The 19,902-nt window shown below is 49.4% G+C and overlaps 1 protein-coding gene across 2 annotated transcripts in view; it reads right to left on the reverse strand.

Moving 5' to 3' along the window:
* fam219aa (family with sequence similarity 219 member Aa) overlaps positions 1–19,902 on the reverse strand; it is an 87,711-nt gene that overhangs the window by 19,285 nt on the left and 48,524 nt on the right. For both annotated transcript variants that reach the window (XM_085974002.1, XM_085973995.1), the window contains exon 4: positions 1,724–1,804. In XM_085974002.1, the coding sequence (XP_085830128.1) occupies positions 1,724–1,804 (81 nt within the window). The remainder of the gene's footprint in view (positions 1–1,723; positions 1,805–19,902) is intronic.

Consider the following 19,902-nt stretch of genomic DNA (forward strand, 5'->3'; position numbering starts at 1 on the left):
AAGTAACCTTAATAAACTTAGCCCAGGGACAAACAGGTTGTTAAGGTTGCAAATAGCCTGGTTCAGCCTGAGACAGTTGCCAGCATGGAGTCAATCGATGGTGAGGGTATCGGGGGCCGATGATAATTTTGATCTTCCTAATGTTTAGTTGAAGAATGTTATGGTTCATTCAAGACTAGATATCAGAAAAACAGTCTAATAGCACAGAGGCAGTGGAAGGATCAAGAGAGGTGATGGAGAGCAGAACTGGGCATCATCAGCATAGACGTGGAAGCTAACCCCATGTCTGCAGCAGATAAGGGAAAAGACTGCATAGCCTTGGGGGCTTGGGAGCAAACGCTGCTGCAGTGGAAGGTGAAGCCATTTCTAGAGATGATCTAACTACAATCAGATACGCAAGAGTGGAACCAAGCAAGGGCTGTCTTACTGAGGTGGACAATGGAGGATTCATTGGGGGGGGGGGGGGGGTGGGGGGGATGATGTGGTGAACCTTGTCGAAGACTGCAGAGTTTTCAAGGAAAGATAATGCGTCAGAGCCCCACACACACAGAATTGGCATTTATGACTTTGGTTAGGGCCATTTTGGTGCTGTGGGAGAGGCAGAAACCTGATTGTATGGATTTAAAGAGGAAGTTGCAAGTAAGATGGGGCATGGATTTGGGATGCAACCACACATGCAAGAACCTTGGAGAGGAAAGAGAGGTGGTGGAGTGATAGATAGCAAGGACAGAGGGCTTGGGGATGGGTTTTTTGAGAAGGCAGTGAAGGGGACAGTGTCCAAGGAGGGGGAACTATTTACAAGAACTGCTGGTATGGGGGCCAGGAAAGGGAAGTTGGATATACAGGAGTTCAGTGGGAATGGGGTTGAGGAAAGCAGGGGTGGGTCTCATGATGAGATGAGCTTGGAGACAGTGGAGAGATGGGTAAGACATTAGAGATAGAAAAATGGGAGTTCAAGCAGGGGGTGTGGCTCAATGATGAATAGAGGGAGAAAGCAGCTGAATGGATGCTCCCTATCTTGGAGATAAATAAATCTATGAACTCCTTGAACATTTTGTGGAGTGGAGGGGGCAGATCACAGTGTTTAAGGAGATGGTTGGTAGCATATAAAAGGAGCCTAGGGTTATCTTTGTCCCTAGGAAGAATAATGGGTGGTTTTGGCAGCTGAAAGAAAGGTCCAGTAGAGCTTGATGTGGTTGATTCAGATTTGGAGATGGATGGCTAAGCCAGTTGTGCATCAAGTATGCCCCTTGAACTTTAGCGCAGCACCTCGCAAATCCATGACCTCCACCACCTAGAAGGGCAAGTGCAGCAAGTGCATGTGAGCCAAGTTCCCTTCCAAGTCTCACACCATCCTGACTTGGACATACATCGCCATTCCTTCATCATCACTGGGTCGAAATCCTGGAACACCTTAACCAACAGCACTGGGGGAGCACCTTCACCACACGGACTGCAGTGGTTAAAGGTGGCAGTCTCAAGGGCAGCTAGGGATGGGCAATAAATGCCAGGCTTACCAATTATGCCCACAACCTGAGAATTAATAAAAAATAATTAAGGGTATTCAAATAAAAATCAGAGGAAAATTAGTTAAATGAAAAACTCTTATAAATTCTTAGATTTTTGCTGTTGACTATGACCATTGTTTGTCCTAGTTGTTTTTAAAAAAAAAAATCCAGTTTAAACAAATAATTAAAAGCAAAAATCAGTGAATAAAACATACCTATCGGTATCCAGAGCAACCAAAGGTTTTTCATCAGGGCTTTGATCTAGGGAGGAATATCCTTTGTTTGGTACAACCAGCCTGCCAAATATCATTACAAATTAGAAGGTACATACACAAATTTATCAACTTTTTTTTTTCTTTTTAAACATTTCATCCAACTTTGTTCAATAGTAAATGTCTCCACACATAGCAAGTCATCCAAAGTTACACAATCATACAACAGTTTCCAGTCCTCATTTACAATCATTTTTGATTTCATTGTAAAGCCATTACATTTTAAACAAACAAATTCTGAAAACATTTGAGGTCTGTCTTGTTTGTGTATCATAAAGCATATTTTCCTGTATTATGGTACAATAGTACAAATGGGCCTGACTGTTGCTGCTACATACCATGCTGCAATAATTCTAACATAGATCTAATGGACAGTAGCCATAAAAACTGGATATTAGGCAAACCAACTGCAACCACAATTTGGTAGGTACTTTGACCAGGAAACAGTAGCGTAGTGGTAATGTCACTCGGCTAGTAATCCAGACTAATGATCCAGAGAGTTCAAATCCCACCACGGCAACTGGGGAATTTAAATTCAGTTAATTAAATAAATCTGGAATAATCACTAGTATCAGTAATTGTTGTAAAAACCCATCTGCTGCCCTAGCAAGCCACTCAGTTGTAACAAAACAAAATAATAAAAATGAAACCGGACGGACCACCCAGCATCGACCTCGGCACCGGCTAAGGACACAGCAACGGCACACCCAGCCCAGTCAACCCTGCAAAGTCCTCCTCACCAACATCTGGGGATTTGTGCCAAAATTGGGAGAGCTGCCCCACAGACTAGTCAAGCAACAGCCTGACATACCTCCATCAACTCCTCCCTCACCATCCCTGGGTATGTTCTGTTCCCACTGGCAGAAGAGACCTACCAGGACGGCACAGTGGTATACTCTCATGGCTTCAGGTCAAGCATGGGCAAGGAAACCTCCTGCTGATTACCACCTACCACCCTTCCTCAGCTGATGAATCAGTACTCCGCCACGAACACCACTTGGAAGAAGCACTCAGAGTAGCAGGGGCACAGAATGTACTTGGAGGTGGGGGACTTCAATGTCCATCACCAAGAGTGGCTCGGTAGCACCACTACTGACCGAGCTGGCCGAGTCCTGAAAGTCTGGGCCTGCGACAGGTGGTGAGAGAACCAACATGAGGGGAAAAACCTACTTGACCTTGTCCTCACCAACCTACCTGTCGCAAATGCATCTGTCCATGAGGCACTGTGGGCCATCAGCAGCAGAATTGTATTACACCACAAGCTGTAACCTCATGGCCCGGCATATCTCTCACTCTACCATTACCATCAAGCCAGGGGACCAACCCTGGCTCAATAAGGAGGTGTAGAAGAGCATGCACCAGGCGTACCTAAAAATGAGGGGCCAACCTGGGGAAGCTGCAACACAGGACTACAGGAAACTCTCGTTTAAACGACACCTAAATATCCGGAATTCTCTATTAACCGGCAAAATTCATACTCCAAAAACACCTCAATAACCGGAAATGTTGCCGTGTCCGAGTCTCCCACGGTGGCCGAGTTAGTCAGTGGGGGTAGTTCTCCAAACTGCCACTACTCGGCTTCTTGTTGCTGTCAGAAGTCCGAACACCTCAATAACAGGAGTCTGACTCTCCCGCGCTGTATACAGTCGTTTACTGTATAAGTTTTGTTTTACTGTTATGTAATTAAAGAGTTATGGATTACCCTCAACTGGCAGTACTTAATCAAGCATCTTTCACCATCCATTTAACAACATTCTGTAGGTGAGTACCCAATTACTGTATACTGCACATTTCTTGATTTTTAAAATTTTTGTTCGTTAAAAATAGCCTCGGTAGATAACCCTCTCCGTTATCTTTAATCAACCGGCACCATCCCGGTTCCGTCGGTGCCGGATACCAGAGTTTCCTGTACATGCATGCTAAAAATCGGAAGCAGCATGCTATAGACAAGGCTAAGTGATCCCACAATCAACGGATCAGATCAAAGCTCTGCAGTCCTGCCACATCCAGTCGTGAATGGTGGTGGACATTACCATCACCGAATACCCCACCATCAACACCTTGGGGGGGGATCACCATTGACCAGAAACTTAACTGGGCCAGCCACATAAATACTGTGGCAACAAGAGCAGGTCAGAGGCTAGGTATTGTGTGGAGAGTGTCTCACCTCCTGACTCCCCAAAGCCTTTCTACCATACAATACTCTCCACTTGGCTGGATGAGTGCAATTCCAACAACACTCAAGAAGCTCCATACCATCCAGGACAAAGCAGCCCGCTTGATTGGCACCCCCTCTACCATCTTAAACATTCACTCCCTCCACCACCGGTGCACCGTGGCTGCAGTGTGTACCATCTACAAAATGCACTGCAGCAACTTGCCAAGGCTTCTTCGGCAGCACCGCCCAAACCCACGACCTCTTCCACCTAGAAGGACAAGGGCAGCAGGTGCATGGGAACACCACCACCTCCAAGTTCCCCTCCAAGTCAAACACACACTTGGCAGTATATCGCTGATCCTTCGTCACTGGGTGAAAATCCTGGAACTCCCTACCCTCAGCACTGTGGGAGTACCTTCACCACACAGACTGCAGCAGTTCAAGGCAGCGACTCACCACCACCTTCGAGGGCAATTAGGGATGGCCAATAAATGCTGGCCTTGCCAGCGACGCCCACATCCCATAAAAATGAATTAAAAAAAAATGCACCTTGAATAGAAGTTTCTAGTATAGGGATAGCAAAAATATACACATGAAAAGCTCCCTCAACAACTTGATGCCCAAAAAACAAAATTTAAATTAGATTTAGCCTGCCAGCCCTGCTCTTGCAAACTGTAAACCCATTTTTCAATTTTAGTCTCGGTGTGCTTGCTATCCACTGCCTTTCATTCACTCTCCACTCAGTCCATGGTCTCTGGTTAGCTTCCTTTTCACATGCAGGACACGATTCAAAGATATAAGGAAATCCAAAGTAAGCAAAGGCCATTCAGTCCATCAAGCCTGTTCCAGTCAGAGGCCATGTATGGATTATTTTACCATGGACTTCTCCCCAACACCGGCAATTGATCCTCTACTTCATCAACACTAATTTCCTTTTCCTACCTCCCCTGAAAATCATCAAGCTGTGTTAATATTGCTATAGCCTCGATCCTTTTTTTGAACAGGTATTTATTCAGATTCTTTTTCAAAGGAGTCAATTGGAATTGAATCAATTACTGTTCTCTAGGACTTTGTTCCACTCATGTATTGTCTTGTGGGAAAAGGTTTTTTTTCTCTAATAACTAACCTTGCTCAAGGCATGTGAATTTTGTACTGTGTCCTCTAGTCCTTTGCCGATTACCCAAGTTAAATATCTTGTTTACTTCAGCCTCATCTATATCTTTGATTATTTCAAAGATCTGTACCACGTTTCCTCTTGGGCTTCAAAGGAAATAAATAAGTTTAAATCAATTCAACCCTTCGCCATAATTTAGTCCCTTAAAACTTGGAATGCACCTATATCCTTTTTGAGGGAGGGTAACCAAAACTGCACGCCATTTCTAGAACTGGCCCCACCACTGATTTATATATTGCAGATGGCCTATTACATATCATTCACAAATAATGTAAATAGAAGTCACAGAACCGATCCATTTGAAACACCATGTTTGAATTTCGACAAGCACTAGTGCAACATCATGGTCAATGTCACTGTTACGAATTTGGGTCTACCTCAGATACATTTGCAGGTTCAGTAGGGTCATTTGTTCCCTTAAGTGGCCTGAGCATCTTGTGTTCATAGGAGTTGACTCACATTGCCCTCAATCTACTTATACAATAGCGTGGATCCAGGAGTGTAACAAATATGCCCCATGACCTGAACTGCTTCTCTGTGTAACAACAGAAAACGCTGGAAAAACTCAGCAGGCCAGGCAGCATCCGTGGAGAGAGAAACAGAGTTAACGTTTCAGGTCGAAGACCTTTCGTCAGAACTGGAAAAAAGCAGGAAATGAAAAGCAAGTTTAGGGGCTGGGAAAAGAACTGGCTTTTCTTATCTGTGTATTTGGCATGAGTATTTCTTCAATCTTTCCAGAAGTGGAACACTTGGTGAACGAGGCTGGAGTCACGTGTTTAAGTTGATTTATTTTTACAACAGGTGAACATGTGAAGCAACAAATAAGCGATCCCACAATCAATGGATCAGATCAAAGCTCTGCAGTCCTGCCACATCCAGTCGTGAATGGTGGACCACCATTAAACAAGTAACGGGAGGAGGAGGAGGCTCCATGAATATCCACATCCTCAATGATGGTGGAGCCCAGCACGCAAGCGCAAAAGACAAGGCTGAAGCGTTTGCAACCATCTTCAGCCAGAAGTGACGAGTGGATGATCTATCTCTGCCTCCTCCCGACGTCCCCACTATCACAGAAGCCAGTCTTCAGGCAATTCGATTCTCTCCACGTGATATCAAGAAACGGCTGAGCGCACTGGATACAGCAAAGGCTCTGGGCCCCGACAACATCCCAGTTGTCATGCTGAAAACTTGCGCTCCAGAACTAGCCGCGCCTCTAGCCAAGTTGTTCCAGTACAGCTACAACACTGGCATCTAACCGACAATGTGGAAAACTGCCCAGGTATGTCCTGTCCACAAAAAGAGTCGACTCTCAATCATCAGCAAAGTGATGGAAGATGTCGTCGACAGTGCTATCAAGCGCCACTTACTCACCGATGCTCATTTTGGGTTCTGCCAGGACCACTTGGCTCCAGACCTCATTACAGCCTTGGTCCAAACATGGACAAGAGAGCGGAATTCCAGAGGTGAAGTGAGAGTGACGGCCCTTGACATCAAGTAAGCATTTGACAGAGTGTGGCATCAAGGAGCCCCAGTAAAATTTAAGTAAATGGGAATCATGTGGAAATCTCTCTACAGGCTGGAGTCATACCTAGCACAAAGGAAGGTGGTTGTGGTTGTTGGAGGTCAATCATCTCAGCCCCAAGACCATTGACACAGGACTTCCTCAGGGCAGTGTCCTAGGCTCAACCATCTTCAGCAACTTCATCAATGACCTTCCCTCCCATCATAATGTCAGAAGTGGGGATGTTTGTTGATGATTGCAGAGTGTTCAGTTCCTTTTGCAACTCCCCAGATAATGAAGCAGTCCATGCCCGCATGCAGCAAGACCTGGACAACATTGAGGCTTGGGCTGATAAGTGGCAGGTAACATTCGCGCCACACAAGTGCCAGGCAATAACTATCTCCAACAAGAGAGACTCTAACCACTGTCCCTTGACATTCAACTGCATTACCATCGCCGAATACCCCACCATCAACATCCTGGGGGTCACCATTGACCAGAAACTTAACTGGACTAGCCACATAAATACTGTGGTAACAAGAGCAGGTATTCTGCGGCGATTGTCTCACTTCCTGACTCCTCAAAGTTTTTCCACCATCTACAAGGCACAAGTAAGGAGTCTGATGGAATACTCTCCACTTGCCTGGATGAGTGCAGCTCCAACAACACTCAAGAAGCTCGACACCATTCAGGACAAAGCAGCCCACTTGATCGGCACCCCATCCACCACCTAGGACATTCACTCCCTCCACCACTGGCGCACGCACCATGGCTGCAGTGTGTACCATCTACAAGATGTACTGCAGCAACTCGCCAAGGTTTCAACAGCACCTCCCAAACCAGTGACCTCTGCCATCTAGAAGGACACGAGCAGCAGGCGCATAGGAACACCATCACCTCCAAGTTACACACCATCCTGACTTGGAAATATATCACTGTTCCTTCATAGTCACTGGGTCAAATCCTGGAACTCCCTCCCTAACAGCACTGTGGGAGTACCTTCACAACACAGACTGCAGCGGTTCACGAAGGCAGCTCACCACCACCTTCTCGAGGGCAATTAGGGATGGGCAATAAATGCTGTCCTTGCAAGCGACACCCACATCTCAGGAACTAATAAAAAGAGCTGATTCACTTATCAACCAATAAAATTTGCCTTTGCATATTAATACAAAATAATGAACATGCTACGCTCCCCCACATCAGTGGGCTGTCTTACTTAAACAGAATAATTCCTCTGCACGCTGTCCAACAGCCCAGGATAGAAACTCCTCTCCCTCCAGCCTTTTTTTCTCTGCCTTTTCTGGGCCTCTTTCCTCACAGAAAGTGATCAAAGGGTTTTCCAACACAATGAATATGAAGTGTTTTTTCAAATTGCCTAAATGGGCTAATGAATTGTTTATTGTTTTTGTGTCTCTGGGGAAAACAACTTCCAAACAGCATATTAAATCACCTTTCATCTAGGAGCCTTTAAACTTGGAAGAATATCCTTCTGCTTAAAAAAGCCCATTAAATCTAATTCATATTTTCAAATATTTCCTGTGGAACAATAGTTAGAACATCATGAAATGTGACAGTTAATGACCAGATCATTGCATCTTAGGATTCACATCTTAGATTTCAAGTTCCTGGTGTAATAGTAAATAATGTCGAAATCACTCCCCAAATTTTAACATATTAAATTAAAAACATCTGGCAAAAATGACGGTCATCATACACTCATGATTTAGAGAACAAAGAACTTTGAGCCTTGAAATTAAGGTTACAAAACTACCAGACAATAATCATGGTCGATTGGCAATATTGAAATTATAAATGCTTTCAAGACATTATACACACAGGAACTCATTAGAGATGGCCCTTTACAAGCACTTTTATATTACTTGTATGCAGTGGGTACATCGTACTCCCAATGCTGCTGTGACACATCAACATAAAAGGAGAGGAACTCTACACCTCTGACATCATCTAGGATCCAACTATTTCCGAGTCCAAAGAGTGTCAAAGGAAGCATAAAATAAATGTCGACAGCTAACGGGCTGAATATGACCAGCGGTACGCTGGCAGGGTAAATCTTAGTTCGGGGAGGGGTAGTTAAGGAGTCTCTCACTTCAGTAGCATTCGCCTTTATAAAAAGAACTATGATTGTTTCTCTCGTCTTCAAAATCAGTCTCTCTCTCTCTCCTTCAAAAGGTGCCATTAGCACCCTCACCCCTCCTCTAAAATCAGGTCGGAGGTTAAAATTTAAAATCTCAAACCCGACCCCATCCCGCCCACCTCCGGGTTTAACCGATGTGAGACTATTTAAATATTTTAATGAGGGTAGCAGCCTCTGATTTAACCTGTTTTACAGGTTTAACAGTGGCTGGACGGATATCCTAGGCCTCGGAAAACCCGGCAGCTGAAGGGAGTTGTGGCAGCTTCGGGAAGAAGGTAAATGTCTTTACAGCACTGCTCGTGGGCCAGGAGTAGCACGAGTGCCTCCCCCTGGCCGCCCAAGCTCCACCCCCCCCAAAAGACCCTCGGGGTCAAGGATTTAGAAGCCCCCCACCCCCCGGGGTCATGGATCAGACCTACCTGCTCCGGAGTCCTCCCCACCTGACTGGAAGTCAAGCCTTTCAAATCAGGCTGACTTCCAGGCAGGGAACCAGTTATGGACAAAAGATGCAAGCTGTGGAGTTAAAATACCACAGCATGCAGGGAAACCCAGACTTTCGGGTTTCCCGTCCGAAACTCCACCTGCTCCGCCCACATAACCTGCTCCGGTTAATATCCAGGCCTTCAGGTTTGAACCCCTCCAACCAGGCTTCCACCCATCTTAAACAGCACGGAAATGGCCCTCACCAAGTCTTGAAAGATATCCTCTGCAATTGTGTATGCTTTATCCCTTCGTGTCATAGTCCCTGTTCCTGGGACTAGGGACAGGGTCACTGGCAAGGCTTGGAAGCTAAGCAGAACCAGGCCTGGTTAGTACCTGGAGGGGTGACCATCAGGGAAGACCAGGTGCAGAAGGTCACGGAAGGAGCCCCGAGGAGGGGCGGTTGGTGAGAAGGTCACGGAAGGAGGAGCGGCTGGTGAGCAGGCCCGGGCGTTGGGCTGAAGATTGTCGGACAGGAGGAATGGTGGAAATGGAATGGCGGCGCGCACCGACTTTGCTTCTCCCAGTCATGGGAGCTTGCAAGATCACATTTCGTTGTTCATGTACTTGTGCAATGACAATAAAGTTGAAGTTGAATTATTGGGCCTATCAGTGACATTTGACATACTTGATCATGTCATCCTCCTGACACCTCTTCTCCATCATGGTGACATCATCCAAAGTCACAAATTTAGCTTCCACAAGTATGCTGCTAATATTCAACTCTACCTTTCCACCATTTCTCTGGACCTCACGGCTTTCTGTGCTATCAAGACTGCTCTTCAGATATTGAAACTTGGCCAACTTCCTTCAGCTCAATGGGAATATAGGAGCCTTTGCTCTTGGGCTCCAATGACAGATTTCACTCACTTGTCATCGCTTCCATCCTCTCAGGCTGAACCAGACCATTTGTAATGTTCAATCCTGAACTAATTTTCAAACCCTATAACCCCAAGATTGCTTACTTCCACTGGCTCCTAATGCATTAAATTTTAAACCCCTATCTTTGTCTACAAATCCCTCAATGACCTTGCCTTAACCCTACCACTACAAGCTCCTCCAGCCTTATAATCCTTTTGCACTCTATTTTTCTGATGCTGACCATGTTCATTTTCCTCCCTTGGTGGTAGAGCCTTCAATCATGATGTCTGGAACACATCCATGACCTCTTCAACTTGAAAAATCATCTCAAAACCTAACTCTTCAGCCAAGCTTTCCACCCCATTTCCTAATCTTTTTCTTCCTGGCTCATCGTTTATTCCCAACCATTTGTAAGCATCTCGAGAGGTTTTCCATGTTAAAGTCACTATACAAATTCAAGTTTAGAACAAGACCCTGGCACAGCATTACAAGAAACAATGTCTTCACCAAGCCGATGTGTGCAGAAGCTCCCAATTCTTAAAAAGTGGTATATCAGTCCAAATAACATCTAATCCTCACCACCCACTACCATATAAAGCATGGCGGAGAAGCACGACTGGCACGAATTCATGAACTCATTTCTCGTATCTGGAAGGAGGAGAGCATGTCAGGGGATCTCAGACGCCGTAATTGTGACCATCTTCAAGAAAGGTGACAAGTCCGACTGCGGTAATTAGAGGAGTTTCCCTGCTATCTGCCACAGGGAAAGTCATCGCAAGAAACCTCCTCAATCGCCTTCTCCCAGTGGCCGAAGAGCTCCTCCAAGAGTCGCGATGCGGATTCCGCCCACTAATGGGCACAATGGACATGATCTTCACCACACGTCAATTACAAGAGAAATGCAGGGAACAGCACCAACCGCTGTACATGGCCTTCTTTGATCTCACAAAGGCCTTCGACACTGTCAACCATGAGGGATTATGGAGTGTCCTCCTCAAATTCTGCTGCCCTCAAAAGTTTGTCACTATCCTCCGCCTGCTTCACGACGACATGCAAGCCGTGATCCTGACCAACGGTTCCACCACAGACCCAATTCACGCACGAACCGGGGTCAAGCAAGGCTGTGTCATTGCACCAACGCTCTTCTCAATCTTCCTTGCTGCAATGCTCCATCTCACCCTCAGTAAGCTCCCCACTGGAGTGGAGCTAATTTACAGAACAAACGGGAAACTGTTCAACCTCCGTCGCCTCCAGTCCAGATCCAAGGTCGTCCCATCCTCTGTTGTCGAATTACAGTATGCAGACGATGCTTGCGTCTGCGCTCACTCGGAGGTCGAACTCCAAACCATCGTAAATACCTTCACCGAAGCATACGCCTTACACTAAACATCCGTAAGACAAAGGTCCTCTACCAACTTGCCCTCGCCACACAGTGCTGCCCCCCCGATTATCAAAATCCACGACAAGGCCTTGGACAACGTGGACCACTTTCCTTACCTCGGGAGCCTACTGTCAACAAGGGCAGATGTCGACGACGAAGTCCAACACTGCCTTCAGTGTGCCAGTGCAGCCTTCGGTCGCCTGAGGAAGTGTGTGTTTGAAGACCAGGACCTCAAACCCGGCACTAAGCTAATGGTCTACAGGGCAGCAGTGATACCTGCCCTGCTGTATGTCTCAGAGACATGGACCATGTACAGCAGGCACCTCAAAGCAGTGGAGAGGTACCACCAATGCTGCTGCCGCAAGATCCTGCAAATCCATTGGCAGGATAGGCGCACCGTCAGTGTTCTTGCTCAGGCCAACATCCCCAGTATCGAAGCTCTGACCACGCTCAATCAGCTCCGATGGACGGGTCACATTGTCCGCATGCCCGATACGAGACTCCCAAAACAAGCGCTCTGGCAAGGAGCTCCGGCACGGCAAGAGAGCCCCAGGTGGGCAGAGGAAACGCTTCAAGGACACCCTCAAAACCTCCTTGAAAAAGTGTAACATCCCCACCGATACCTGGGAATCCCTGGCCCAAGACCGCACAAAAGTGGAGGAGAAGCATCCGGGAAAGTGCCGAACACCTCGAGTCTCTTCGCCGGGAGCAAGCGGAAGCCAAGCGCAGGCAGCGCACGTCAACCCAAGCACCCCACCCACCCACCCCTTCAACCACCGTCTGCCCCACCCGTGACAGAGACTGTAGGTCCCGCATTGGACTCATCAGTCACCTGCGAACTCATTTTTAACGTGGAAGCAAGTCATCCTCGGTTCCGAGGGACTGCCTAAGAAGATTAATAAAGTCAACATTGGGGTGTGCTGAGGGGATTAGAAAAAAATAGCAAAAATTGATTAACTTTTAAAAAACAGTATTGTCTCTAAGAATACATAGTAACTGATGAAACTGTAAACCGATCAGCAATAAGATTAATGTACCACTAGTTGATCTCTTAGGAGTATTTAAACTCACTTTCGCCGGCTTTCTTACCAATCTCAGACCGGCGGCGGCGTTCCAGAGCCACGTCATGATTCAAAACGTGACGCGGGCAGGAGGGAGCAGCTGATTGGGTGAGTATGGCCAGGGAGTATTTATACTACTCTATAGTTTGACTGTTAAGGTTCATCTATATATATAAAGCGGCTCTTCTGTCTGTCCCGATGTCTGTCTGTCCGTTCTCTATACGTTTGAAAGTTACAGAGCGTACCGACGCGCGCGTCAACTCAAAAGAAAGCTTGCGATTCCGGACCGGTCATAGGCGTATTTACGTTTCGGCCGGACAAAAATCCCGCCCGCGGTATCCCAAAAACGTTCAGCGTTCCGCTCATTAGCATCTCATTAGCGACCGTGTGACGTCGAGGTCGACCAATCGGATGGCGGGTTCCTGGCGCGTGCCGTCCTACAGTTGAGTGTCGAGTGACTCGACGATTGACCAATCCTACGCTTTGGTGACCTGACCGGTCGACCAATCGGTGCGTGTGTGGGCGGGCCTTATCCTTCTGAACCGAGGTGAGTGGCCGCCATCTTGATTTTCCACGATTTTTTCCCCCACACTTTCTGTGTGTTAGGGAACTAAGGTAAATATTTTAATGATGTGTTAGGGAATTAAATAACAATTTATTTGTGTTTTAAATTGTCTTTAGCAACAGGAGGAACTGAAGTGATCCCCTACCCGCCGCCGTCCCCAAACCGGCGTTTTTAAAAACCAAAAACTTTCTCTCTCTCTCTCCTCTTCCCTCTCTCTCTCCTTCTCCTCCTCCTCCTCCCTCTCTCTCTACTTCCCCCTCAGGTTTCACGGAGCGCGGGCGGGCCGCCCGAAGTTTCCCGCTCGCTAACGGCCGCCAGGCCGCCCTTGCCTGCTCCCCGCGGGCCGCCTCGCGCGAGACCGCGCATGCGCCGCCCGTGAGATACCGCTCTCGGCGCCGGGCGCCGCTCAGCTCAACGGGGGAGGGGGGGTGGGAGTGTGGGGGAGGCGGGGGGAGTAGTGCTCTCTCTCTCTCCCCCCCAGTCTCTCTCTCTCTCTCTCTCCTTCCCCATCTCTCTCTCTCCTTCCCCATCTCTCTCTCTCTCCTTCCCCATCTCTCTCTCTCTCCTTCCCCATCTCTCTCTCTCTCCTTCCCCATCTCTCTCCTTCCCCATCTCTCTCCTTCCCCATCTCTCTCTCTGCCTTCCCCATCTCTCTCTCTCCTTCCCCATCTCTCTCTCTCCTTCCCCATCTCTCTCTCTCCTTCCCCATCTCTCTCTCTCCTTCCCCATCTCTCTCTCTCTCTCCTTCCCCATCTCTCTCTCTCTCCTTCCCCATCTCTCTCTCCTTCCCCATCTCTCTCTCTCTCCTTCCCCATCTCTCTCTCTCTCTCCTTCCCCATCTCTCTCTCTCTCTCCTTCCCCATCTCTCTCTCTCTCTCCTTCCCCATCTCTCTCTCTCTCTCCTTCCCCATCTCTCTCTCTCTCCTTCCCCATCTCTCTCTCTCTCTCCTTCCCCATCTCTCTCTCTCTCTCCTTCCCCATCTCTCTCTCTCTCTCCTTCCCCATCTCTCTCTCTCTCCTTCCCCATCTCTCTCTCTCTCCTTCCCCATCTCTCTCTCTCTCCTTCCCCATCTCTCTCTCTCTCCTTCCCCATCTCTCTCTCTCTCCTTCCCATCTCTCTCTCTCTCCTTCCCCATCTCTCTCTCTCTCCTTCCCCATCTCTCTCTCTCGCTCCTTCCCCATCTCTCTCTCTCGCTCCTTCCCCATCTCTCTCTCTCGCTCCTTCCCCATCTCTCTCTCTCGCTCCTTCCCCATCTCTCTCTCGCTCCTTCCCCATCTCTCTCTCGCTCCTTCCCCATCTCTCTCTCGCTCCTTCCCCATCTCTCTCTCGCTCCTTCCCCATCTCTCTCTCGCTCCTCCTTCCCCATCTCTCTCTCGCTCCTTCCCCATCTCTCTCTCGCTCCTTCCCCATCTCTCTCTCGCTCCTTCCCCATCTCTCTCTCGCTCCTTCCCCATCTCTCTCTCGCTCCTTCCCCATCTCTCTCTCGCTCCTTCCCCATCTCTCTCTCGCTCCTTCCCCATCTCTCTCTCGCTCCTTCCCCATCTCTCTCTCGCTCCTTCCCCATCTCTCTCTCGCTCCTTCCCCATCTCTCTCTCGCTCCTTCCCCATCTCTCTCTCGCTCCTTCCCCATCTCTCTCTCGCTCCTTCCCATCTCTCTCTCGCTCCTTCCCCATCTTCTCTCGCTCCTTCCCCATCTCTCTCTCGCTCCTTCCCCATCTCTCTCTCGCTCCTTCCCCATCTCTCTCTCGCTCCTTCCCCATCTCTCTCTCGCTCCTTCCCCATCTCTCTCTCGCTCCTTCCCCATCTCTCTCTCGCTCCTTCCCCATCTCTCTCTCGCTCCTTCCCCATCTCTCTCTCGCTCCTTCCCATCTCTCTCTCGCTCCTTCCCCATCTCTCTCGCTCCTTCCCCATCTCTCTCTCGCTCCTTCCCCATCTCTCTCTCGCTCTCTCTCTCTCCTTCCCCCTCTCCTTCCCCATCTCTCTCTCTCTCCTTCCCCATCTCTCTCTCTCTCTCCGTCCCCATCTCTCTCTCTCCTTCCCCATCTCTCTCTCCCTCTCTCTCCCCTTCCCCATCTCTCTCTCTCTCCTTCCCCATCTCTCTCTCTCTCCTTCCCCATCTCTCTCTCTCTCCTTCCCCATCTCTCTCTCTCTCCTTCCCCATCTCTCTCTCTCTCCTTCCCCATCTCTCTCTCTCTCCTTCCCCATCTCTCTCTCTCCTTCCCCATCTCTCTCTCTCTCCTTCCCCATCTCTCTCTCTCCTTCCCCATCGCTCTCTCTCTCCTTCCCCATCGCTCTCTCTCTCCTTCCCCATCGCTCTCTCTCCTTCCCCATCTCTCTCTCTCCTTCCCCATCTCTCTCTCTCCTTCCCCATCTCTCTCTCTCTCTTCCCCATCTCTCTCTCGCTCCTTCCCCATCTCTCTCTCGCTCCTTCCCCATCTCTCTCTCGCTCTCTCTCTCTCCTTCCCCCTCTCCTTCCCCATCTCTCTCTCTCCTTCCCCCTCTCCTTCCCCATCTCTCTCTCTCCTTCCCCATCTCTCTCTCTCCCTCTCCCTCCCCTTCCCCCATCTCTCTCTCTCTCCTTCCCCATCTCTCTCTCTCTCCTTCCCCATCGCTCTCTCTCCTTCCCCATCTCTCTCTCTCTCTTCCCCATCTCTCTCTCCTTCCCCATCTCTCTCTCTCTTTCCCCATCTCTCTCTCTCCCTATCTCTCTCTCTCTCTCTCCTTCCCCATCTCTCTCCTTCCCCATCTCTCTCTCTCTCTCTCCTTCCCCATCTCTCTCTCTCTCTCCTTCCCCATCTCTCTCTCTCTCTCCTTCCCCATCTCTCTCTCTCTCTCTCCTTCCCCATCTCTCTCTCTCTCTCCTTCCCCATCTCTCTCTCTCTCCTTCCCCATCTCTCTCTCGCTCCTTCCCCATCTCTCTCTCGCTCCTTCCCCATCTCTCTCTCGCTCCTTCCCCATCTCTCTCTCGCTCTCTCTCCTTCCCCCTCTCCTTCCCCATCTCTCTCTCTCCTTCCCCATCTCTCTCTCTCCCTCTCCCTCCCCTTCCCCCATCTCTCTCTCTCTCCTTCCCCATCTCTCTCTCTCTCCTTCCCCATCGCTCTCTCTCCTTCCCCATCTCTCTCTCTCTCTTCCCCATCTCTCTCTCCTTCCCCATCTCTCTCTCTCTTTCCCCATCTCTCTCTCTCCCCATCTCTCTCTCTCTCTCTCCTTCCCCATCTCTCTCTCTCTCTCTCCTTCCTTCCCCATCTCTCTCTCTCTCTCTCCTTCCCCATCTCTCTCTCTCTCTCCTTCCCCATCTCTCTCTCTCTCTCCTTCCCCATCTCTCTCTCTCTCTCTCCTTCCCCATCTCTCTCTCTCTCTCCTTCCCCATCTCTCTCTCTCTCTCCTTCCCCATCTCTCTCTCTCTCCTTCCCCATCTCTCTCTCTCTCCTTCCCCATCTCTCTCTCTCTCCTTCCCCATCTCTCTCTCTCTCCTTCCCCATCTCTCTCTCTCTCCTTCCCCATCTCTCTCTCTCTCTCCTTCCCCATCTCTCTCTCTCCTTCCCCATCTCTCTCTCTCTCTCTCCTTCCCCATCTCTCTCTCTCTCTCCTTCCCCATCTCTCTCTCTCTCTCCTTCCCCATCTCTCTCTCTCTCTCCTTCCCCATCTCTCTCTCTCTCTCTCCTTCCCCATCTCTCTCTCGCTCTCCTTCCCCATCTCTCTCTCTCTCTCCTTCCCCATCTCTCTCTCTCTCTCTCCTTCCCCATCTCTCTCTCTCTCTCCTTCCCCATCTCTCTCTCTCTCTCCTTCCCCATCTCTCTCTCTCTCTCCTTCCCCATCTCTCTCTCTCTCTCTCTCCTTCCCCATCTCTCTCTCTCTCTCTCTCCTTCCCCATCTCTCTCTCTCTCTCCTTCCCCATCTCTCTCTCTCTCTCCTTCCCCATCTCTCTCTCTCTCCTTCCCCATCTCTCTCTCTCTCTCCTTCCCCATCTCTCTCTCTCTCTCCTTCCCCATCTCTCTCTCTCTCTCTCCTTCCCCATCTCTCTCCTTCCCCATCTCTCTCCTTCCCCATCTCTCTCCTTCCCCATCTCTCTCCTTCCCCCTCTCTCTCCTTCCCCCTCTCTCTCCTTCCCCCTCTCCTTCCCCATCTCTCTCTCTCTCTCCTTCCCCATCTCTCTCTCTCTCTCCTTCCCCATCTCTCTCTCTCTCTCCTTCCCCATCTCTCTCTCTCTCTCCTTCCCCATCTCTCTCTCTCTCTCCTTCCCCATCTCTCTCTCTCTCTCCTTCCCCATCTCTCTCTCTCTCTCCTTCCCCATCTCTCTCTCTCTCTCCTTCCCCATCTCTCTCTCTCTCTCCTTCCCCATCTCTCTCAGTTCAGTTCAGTTCAGTTCAAATGCTTTATTGGCATGAAAGTTTACAGAGAACCATATTGCCAAAGCTTACATAGCAAAAAGGTACAGTTTTCCAACATTCTGTAGGTGTCAATCGATTTGACATTTGTTGGGTATATACAATATTACTTTTAAACAATATTAATTTTAAACAGTCTTTCTACTTCATTTGGTACGTTCAATATTAATTTTAAACAGTCTTACTTTTAAACAGTCCTCAGGTTGTGACATGTTGTTACATATTTAGCCCCAAGGTATGGTCTGTCTCCTTCTCCTAGGACTAATCTCAATTTTGACAGATCATCCAATTCCTTGAAATCTGGGGTTGTTTGGCTTAGCTTGTTGAATAATATGTTTCTTGATGTGTTGAATTTTTCGCATTTTAGGAGGAAATGCATTTCTGTTTCAACCTCGCCAGCCAGACATTGATCGCATATTCTATTCTCTCTAGGCTGCCAGGATTTCTTGTATCTGCCTTTTTCAATTTCCAGTTGGTGGTCGCTTAGTCTCTCTCTCTCCTTCCCCATCTCTCTCTCTCTCTCCTTCCCCATCTCTCTCTCTCTCTCCTTCCCCATCTCTCTCTCTCTCTCTCTTTCCCCATCTCTCTCTCCTTCCCCATCTCTCTCTCTCCTTCCCCATCTCTCTCTCTCCTTCCCCATCTCTCTCTCTCCTTCCCCATCTCTCTCTCTCCTTCCCCATCTCTCTCTCTCCTTCCCCATCTCTCTCTCTCCTTCCCCATCTCTCTCTCTCCTTCCCCATCTCTCTCTCTCCTTCCCCATCTCTCTCTCTCTCCTTCCCCATCTCTCTCTCGCTCCTTCCCCATCTCTCTCTCTCTCGCTCCTTCCCCATCTCTCTCTCTCTCTCTCGCTCCTTCCCCATCTCTCTCTCTCTCTCTCGCTCCTTCCCCATCTCTCTCTCTCTCTCTCGCTCCTTCCCCATCTCTCTCTCTCTCTCTCGCTCCTTCCCCATCTCTCTCTCCTTCCCCATCTCTCTCTCTCTCCTTCCCCATCTCTCTCTCTCCTTCCCCATCTCTCTCTCTCCTTCCCCATCTCTCTCTCTCCTTCCCCATCTCTCTCTCTCCTTCCCCATCTCTCTCTCTCCTTCCCCATCTCTCTCTCTCCTTCCCCATCTCTCTCTCTCCTTCCCCATCTCTCTCTCTCCTTCCCCATCTCTCTCTCTCCTTCCCCATCTCTCTCTCTCCTTCCCCATCTCTCTCTCTCTCCTTCCCCATCTCTCTCTCGCTCCTTCCCCATCTCTCTCTCTCTCGCTCCTTCCCCATCTCTCTCTCTCGCTCCTTCCCCATCTCTCTCTCTCTCTCTCGCTCCTTCCCCATCTCTCTCTCTCTCTCTCGCTCCTTCCCCATCTCTCTCTCTCTCTCTCGCTCCTTCCCCATCTCTCTCTCTCTCTCTCGCTCCTTCCCCATCTCTCTCTCTCTCTCTCGCTCCTTCCCCATCTCTCTCTCTCTCTCTCGCTCCTTCTCTCTCTCTCTCTCTCGCTCCTTCCCCATCTCTCTCTCTCGCTCCTTCCCCATCTCTCTCTCTCGCTCCTTCCCCATCTCTCTCTCTCGCTCCTTCCCCATCTCTCTCTCTCGCTCCTTCCCCATCTCTCTCTCTCGCTCCTTCCCCATCTCTCTCTCTCGCTCCTTCCCCATCTCTCTCTCTCGCTCCTTCCCCATCTCTCTCTCCTTCCCCATCTCTCTCTCTCCTTCCCCATCTCTCTCTCTCTCTCCTTCCCCATCTCTCTCTCCTTCCCCATCTCTCTCTCTCTCTCCTTCCCCATCTCTCTCTCTCTCCTTCCCCATCTCTCTCTCTCTCCTTCCCCATCTCTCTCTCTCTCTCCTTCCCCATCTCTCTCTCTCTCTCCTTCCCCATCTCTCTCTCTCCTTCCCCATCTCTCTCTCCTTCCCCATCTCTCTCTCTCCTTCCCCATCTCTCTCTCTCCTTCCCCATCTCTCTCTCTCTCTCTCGCTCCTTCCCCATCTCTCTCTCTCTCTCTCGCTCCTTCCCCATCTCTCTCTCTCTCTCTCGCTCCTTCCCCATCTCTCTCTCTCTCTCTCGCTCCTTCTCTCTCTCTCTCTCTCGCTCCTTCCCCATCTCTCTCTCTCGCTCCTTCCCCATCTCTCTCTCTCGCTCCTTCCCCATCTCTCTCTCTCGCTCCTTCCCCATCTCTCTCTCTCGCTCCTTCCCCATCTCTCTCTCTCGCTCCTTCCCCATCTCTCTCTCTCGCTCCTTCCCCATCTCTCTCTCTCGCTCCTTCCCCATCTCTCTCTCCTTCCCCATCTCTCTCTCTCCTTCCCCATCTCTCTCTCTCTCTCCTTCCCCATCTCTCTCTCCTTCCCCATCTCTCTCTCTCTCTCCTTCCCCATCTCTCTCTCTCTCCTTCCCCATCTCTCTCTCTCTCCTTCCCCATCTCT

Source organism: Somniosus microcephalus, chromosome 2 (assembly GCF_052327205.1).
Source record: "Somniosus microcephalus isolate GS21.2 chromosome 2, FLI_Smic_1.0, whole genome shotgun sequence".
Lineage (NCBI taxonomy): Eukaryota > Metazoa > Chordata > Chondrichthyes > Squaliformes > Somniosidae > Somniosus > Somniosus microcephalus.